This window comes from Panthera pardus, unplaced genomic scaffold (assembly GCF_024362965.1).
Source record: "Panthera pardus isolate Hobbes unplaced genomic scaffold, ASM2436296v1 HiC_scaffold_22, whole genome shotgun sequence".
Taxonomy (NCBI): domain Eukaryota; kingdom Metazoa; phylum Chordata; class Mammalia; order Carnivora; family Felidae; genus Panthera; species Panthera pardus.
This window is the reverse complement of record NW_026526788.1, coordinates 47,175,021-47,182,217: the sequence shown is the minus strand read 5'-3', so window position 1 is coordinate 47,182,217 and position 7,197 is coordinate 47,175,021. Positions and strand designations below refer to the sequence as shown.

The 7,197-nt window shown below is 44.3% G+C and overlaps 1 protein-coding gene across 1 annotated transcript; it reads left to right on the top strand.

The window, feature by feature from the left end:
* Positions 1-1,359: 1,359 nt before the first annotated feature.
* MSMB (microseminoprotein beta) lies at positions 1,360-6,411 on the top strand (the record flags this gene model as incomplete). The annotated part of the gene is made up of 3 exons (XM_053910124.1): positions 1,360-1,507; positions 3,768-3,940; positions 6,166-6,411. Coding segments are annotated over 3 exons (567 nt in total), but the record flags the coding sequence as incomplete, so codon positions are not given.
* Between the last annotated feature and the right edge of the window lie 786 nt (positions 6,412-7,197).

Below are 7,197 nucleotides of genomic sequence, written 5' to 3'. Positions count from 1 at the left end.
TTTGAATCCTTTTAGAATATATTTCATTGTGGGAAATAAAGTAGGAAATTAGTTTTGTTTCTTCCCAAATAGTCTACCACTTCTTCTATCAAATACCATTTATTGAATAATCATTCTGTACAGATTTCAAAGGCTAAGCTTATTTTAGTTAAACTTTAACATATATTTATAAATACATTTTCTGGGTTTTCTATTTTTGTTCCCTATGTCTTTCTATTCTTGTATCAGTAGCACTACTTTAAGAAGCATCAGTTCATAATTAATTTTATACATTTTACAGAACAAAGACCCTCAGCCCATCTTACTTTTAAAAAGGTTCCTGAAACTCTCATGTTAAAATTCATACTTGATACTTTTCTTTGTCCCACAGATAGAGTATCAGCCTAGATGAACTGATACATTCCTGCAGCCCTCAAGATGCCTTAATTTTCTGGAAATGAGGGCCGCCTAGGTGGCTCAGTCAGTTAAGCATCTGACTTCAGCTCAGGTCATGATCTCATGGTTCATGGGTTTGAGCCCCGTGTCGGGCTCTGTGCTGACAGCTAGGAGCCTGGACCCTGCTTTGGATTCTGTGTCTCCCTCTCTCTTTGCCCTTCCCCCACTCACACTCTGTCTCTTGCTCTCAAAAATAAATAAAAATTTAAAAAAAATTTTTTCTGGAAATGAGGTTCTTAGCCTCATGGTCTGAGAACTTTGGCTAACCCAGTTAGCGCCATCAGGTCTCCTACTGCGTTTTGTCTCTGTATCTTTGTCAGTGTTTTATCATCTTCTTGAAAGTCCCTTTACTGCCTCATTTCTATACTTTCAATTATACATACTCTGAAAAAAGCAGCTAAAAATCACTAATCCACAAGGGTTTCTTGAACCTTCTCTGTAATAAAATAGCACACTCTCATTTTTCTATGACTTGGGGCTCACATTTTAGCTCTTTCTCCAGTTTATTTTAAGTAATATATTTAGGTCTTATTCCTCTGCTAGACTACCTGAGGGTAATCCTGAGTATTATTCCTTTGCCAGATTGCCTGAGCTCCACCTTTATTTTTTTTATTTTTTTTATTTATTTATTTTTTTTTAATTTTTTTAACGTTTATTTTTGAGACAGAGAGAGACAGAGCATGAACGGGGGAGGGGCAGAGAGAGAGGGAGACACAGAACTGGAAGCAGGCTCCAGGCTCTGAGCCATCAGCCCAGAGCCTGATGCGGGGCTCGAACTCACGGTCTGTGAGATCGTGACCTGAGCTGAAGTCGGACGCTCAACCGACTGAGCCACCCAGGCGCCCCTGAGCTCCACCTTTAAACAACCTGCCACAGTCCAGCTGGGATCCTGGTACCGGACACTTCACTCAGTGATTACCATCTGAATTCATTGGTTCTCCTTCCCACCTCTGCTTTACATTGCATAACGTTCTTCTGGGCAGCCTCAGGGTTTTGGCCAACTTTGTGACTTTATGCAATGCTCAGTGCTGTGTCATACCTAATAAGAACACTCCAGGCGGTTTATCTAATGGTAAGTCCTGGCTTCTCAATGTTTATTATACTATTGCAGCCTGGTAGGTGTAACCCATTGGCAGATGAAGGCCTTTGAGTCTACAGATGAGAAGGAGGGTTAGGGCAGATAGAGAAAAAATAAAATAAAATGAGGGATTGCAATATGCCATTTATATAAGACAGTAGTTCTCAACCCTAGCTGTTTGAGAATTTCCTGGAGGTTTTTGAAACTTACCAGTACTCAGGCCCCATCCCAGGTAAATCAAAATCTCTGGGGTAGGAGCTACACATTAAAAAATTTTTTTTCAATGTTTATTTATTTTGAGAGAGAGAGAGAAAGCATGAGCAGGGGAGGGGCAGAGAGAGAGGGAGAGAGAATCCTAAGCCGGCTCAGCGATACCAGCACAAACCCCAACATGGGGGTGGAACTCACGAATGGTGAGATCACAATCCGAACCGAAATCAAGAGTTGGACACCTGACTCACTGAGTCCCCGAGGCGCCCCAGAGCTGCGCATTTAAAAGATTCTTCATCAACTCCTCCATGCAGCCAGGGTTGAAAACCATCAACTATTCCAAAGCAGTGCTTCTCCAACTGTAATGTGCATGCAGCCTCACTGGGAATCTCGTTACAATACAGGTTCTGTTTCTGTGGGCCTGGAGTGGGAGTGAGGGTTGGCATGTGTAATACTGCCTCAGGGGGTGCTGATGCCACTCCTCAAGCACACTGGGATCGCCAAGGATCTAAAGCAGTGGCTCTCACCCTTGGTCGAACATTTGAATCACTCGGGGAGTTTTCTAAAACTTTGGGAGACTGGACCCCATGCTCAGAGATTCTGATCTCTTTGTTCTGGGGTGGGGCCCAGGCATAAATTTTAAAATACTCACGATGTTTCACATGTGCATTTGGGGATCAGAACCAAAGCAAAGTGGAGAAATGAGGCATTTATGCAGAGATAATCCAACAGAAATAGAACAAAACAAAAAACTTGGCCCCAGGCTCACAATAGCTGTCTGATTAAAGAGGAGGGCCTTCTTTTTTCTTGAAGTGTCTATTCTGAAAGAGGAAGGAAGGATAAACATGAAAAATGTTTCTCCAAGAAAATGTGGGATCTGATTTCATCTTGAAGACACACGTATGACATACGGTGGTCTATTGCAGTATACATTTAAAAACATAACTTCTATTCACATTTATTTTCCATCTCCTTGCAATGTTTGCATGCTTTATAATACATATAACTTATACACTGAAAGCATACACAGATTCAAGTGTTTGCTCAAAACCTTTTTTACTGGTAGGTAGGGTGCTTGGGGTGATAGAGAGTACCCACACTGTGGCCCTAATTTTCCTGTTTCCTCAGCAGCTATATCCATAAGAGCCACTCTCCACACCCCTCCCCTGCAATCCACCTGATGTCTTCACGCCAACCTTGGCCTATAGTGTTTTGCAAGAACAGGAGCAGCTCTGATGACAGAAGCATTGGCATAAATAGCATTTTCCCAAACTTGCCTGATCACAGACTCAGCTGAGAAGCTTGATGAAATACAAATTCCTGGGGCCCATCCCAGAACCTACTGAATCAGAATCTGTAGGAGATAAGGAATCTGAAATTTAGCAAGCGCCTGGGGTGCCTGGGTGGCTGGGTCAGCTTAGTGTTTTTTGATTTTTTTGATTCTTGTCTTTTGACTTTTGATTTTGGCTCAGGTCACGCTCAGTGTGAAGCCTGCTTATAAGCCTCTCTCTCTCTCTCTCTCTCTCTCTCTATCTCTCACTCTCCCCCGCCATCTCCCTCACTCACATGCGCTCTCTCTCTAAAATAAAATTTAAAATTAAAAAAAAAAAACCCCACAAAACACAAGTACCTCAGGGAGTCTTATGACACCACCAGTGAGTAGAGAAATAAGCACTTTAAATCAAATACTTGAGTGTGCTACAGAAGTTAAGTGTCTGGATAGTTCCAAACACATTTATTGAGTGTGCCCTATGCTAAGTGCTTAATGGAATAAGAGGGATATTGGATTGGGAGACTGACTGGCTGGCTAGCTGAAGCAGGTTCCCAAGTATTGCCTTGGTTGGGTCACTGCATATTACAGCTAATCCTTGGTTTTGTGTTTCCAGAAATTTGACGTTGTCTTTGTATCAAGTGTTAGTGTGACTCTGGAGTGTGATTGTTTTGGACTAGGTTAAGGGCTAATGACTCTCTGACATAAGAGTGCATCTCCAAAGTGGCCAATGCATCCATGTCCCCCAGATTTGGCACTCTCTCCTGCCTCCAGCGCTCCATCATCACAGCTATGCCAATACGACCCTCTTCCCAGGTTCCCACCTACCTAGTGTAGAAAAGAGTGAAGTGAGAAGAGCCTTGATGCCAGAGGAACTGAGTCTGAATCTCCATTTTCTTGTAAAGCAGCTGTGTGACCCTGATAAGTTTCTTAATCTCTTTGAGCCTGTAAAAGTTTACTTACTATAAAATAGGGATAATCAGGTGAGTATAAATATTAAATAGCTTTTGCATATACATTAATTGACTCAATATTTTAATGCCTTCTCTATGCTGGTTCTGTGTTCCCTGACCCTGGGTCAGTAGCTGACATTTAGTCTGGGCTCAAGGTGAGCCTCCCCTCCTTCCTGCCACATTGCCTATCCCATTGGGCACATTGTTCTACATTTCTCCCTACTGTTCAGAGTCAACTCCTTTTCCCTGTAATTTTCTCACAGCCTACTGAGTTTTTCTCATGAAGTTTTTGTTTTTGTTTTTGTTTTGCTATAGCAAAATAGAGGGTGTGATTACATTTTATCTGGGAGAATTTTTTGACCTATTGTATTTTCTAGGGGAACGCTGTCCAGATCTCAAGCTGCCCAGTAGCGATCCAGCCTGAGGTAGGAGGCCCAGGCCCAGACTGCCCTGGTCTCCCCCCCCCCCCCCTGCCCAGGACCCCCACCCAGGTGCCCTGGGAAAATCTTTTTTCAGTTCTCACTTTGGTTTCTACTCTTTGGGAGAGAGTATTGAAAAGTTCTCTTTTGTTAAAATAAGTCAAGGGTCACTTTTTGGATGGAAACATCACAAAGAGCCATGGGGGCTTCTTCTGTGTACACTTTGGGGAGGGGCAATTTAAATCTGAGGTTTGTGGGTGTATTTCCAGGGGGCAGTGAACCCTAAAATTGTTTGCACCTTTGAATGTGTGGGTGGATTTTCCCAGGGAGATGGTCCCCATGTAATAGCCCACCAATCAGTCTTAAGAGTTACCTTGCTTCAAGGGGCACCTGGGTGGCTCAGTCGGTTAAGTGTCTGACTTCGGCTCAGGTCACGATCTCATGGTTCGTGGGTTTGAGTCCTGCGTCGGGCTCTGTGCTGACAGCTCGGAGCCTGAAGCCTGCTGAAGTTTCTGTGGCTCCCTCTCTCTCTGCCCCTCCCCAGCTCACACTCTGTTTCTCTCTCTCAAAAATTAATAAACATTTAAAAAATTAAAAAAAAAGTTAACTTGCTTCAAGCTTATGCACTGCTTGCTTGCCGACCTAAGCCCCTTGATTTGTAGCAGAACCAAACTATTTTCCTTGAGATTTTGCAGACAATTGGCTGGCCTTGAGGAATGAAGGATCAGACTTTCCCCGGAGGTAAGTCCTGACTGCACTTGAAAACAGCTGGCACTGATGGTAGCATGTCTGTTCAGCATCATGTCAGCGTACGATGACCCACCTGAGCACCAGCTTCTCCTGCACACGGTGTCCCCCCTCATGTCCTGCACTATCCCCTTAAAACTCTCTGGCTTCGGGGCACCTGGGTGGCTCAGTCGGTTAGGTGTCCGATTCTTGGTTTCAGCTCAGGTCATGATCTCACAGTTTGTGAATTCTAGCCAAATAAATAAATAAACATTAAAAAAAAAATCCTCTCTGGCTTCACATGGACAAGGAAGATGGTGTTTGGGATGTTAGTCCACCATCTTCCTAGGTTGCCAGCTTTTTTTCTGTTTTTAAATTTTTTTTTTTGTTATTGTTTATTTACTTTTGAGAGAGAGAGAGACAGAGCGCGAGCAGAGGAGGGGCAGAGAGAGAGGCAGGCACAGAATCCGAAGCAGGCTCCAGGCTCTGAGCTGTCAGCACAGAGCCCGACAGGGGGCTTCAACCCACAAACCGCAAGATCATAACCTGACCCAAAGTCGGACGTTTAACCTAATGAGCCACCCAGGCACCCTGCCAGCTTTCTAAATAAAGCAACTTTTCCTTTCCCACCGTCACTTGTCTTTTGAGTATTGATTTCAGAGCAGCAAGCCTCCAAGCTTGAATTCAGAACTGGTTTTCTGTCTGGTGACATCCAGGTTTCATCAGATTCTTTCTGAGCTCCATGATCCCTGCCTGGAGTGAGTCTTTGTTCCTCTTGGCTGAACCAGCTCCTACCTAAATGGCCTCCATGCCAGGGATGGGACAACCATTCCCTTCCCATACTCAAACATCAGTACTGCAGGCACTTCCTGAGTAGGGAGGGCAAGCAGAGTCAGGCTGGCACAAGTTGCCGGGCCCCACAGGGGCCCAGATCTGCTTCTGGACCTGTCAGAACTTACTGTTGTCCTTCTGTGCAAGCAGGATGGAATTTAGGAATGATTCCAGGGATGGTCTATGGGTTGCTAGTCCAGGTTCTATGTGTTTGGGTCTAGGTTTCTAAAGGCGGCACTTTAGAGTGACCTTAGGTTGCTGAGGGGTATCCCAGACAGTTGGAGTGTGGGTGTTTCCGTCACAGAGTTGGTCCTGGGGAGGCTGGGCAACCTATCCTTTCTAGCAGGCCTTGCTCTTGTCTCAATGACAGCCCTGCTACAACCGTGCATTATGACAAAAACCAAGTGCCAGAAAATCTTCAACAAGGAGATCTGCAGCTATAAGGTGGTGGAACAGAATGATCCAGAGAGGACCTGTATTGTCCTGTAATGTAATGTGCTTCCAATGGGCCTAGGGGTTCCAGCCTGAGAGGGCCCATGTTCTCCCAGGCCAGGCCTTGTTCTTTTTGGCCTCTAACAGTCTATGATTGTGTAACCTTATCTACCTGTAAAAAAGGTTTTGAGAAAACACTTGAATCTGTGTATGCTTTTAGTTCATAAATTATGTATGCATTAGTTTATAAATTACATGTATTATAAAGCATGCAAACGTTGCAAGGAGATGGAAAATGTGAATAGAAGTTATGTTTTTATAACGTATACTGCAATAGATCACTGTATGTCCCCTGCTCGGGGCACCGCTGCTGCGACTGTCACTTCTAATGTGTCTGCAATGTGCTGCCCTGCTATCCAGCTATCTGGTGAACAATCCAAAAAATACATGTGTCTTCAAGATGAAATCGGATCCCACATTTTCTTGGAGAAACATTTTTCATGTTTATCCTTCCTTCCTCTTCTTCAGAGAGCATGCTCTATACCGTGTCCCTCATATACCTCTGTGCTTGCTTGAGACTAGGACAGCTTTTTGCGTTTTTGTTTTTGTCTTTTTAAGTAAGCTCTAGGCCCAATATGGGGCTTGAACTCATGACCCCAAGATCAAGAGTCCCATACTTTACTAACTGAGCCAGCTAGGCACCCCGAGGTTATGGCAGTTTGGAGCAGGGCAGCCTGGGAGAAGTGCCTCCAGGACCACACACATCCTGATGGGGTATTAAAAGGCCAGGCACTCTGCTCTGTAGATGGAAATGGCTTGAGTACAGAGCTGTAGTATCTTTTG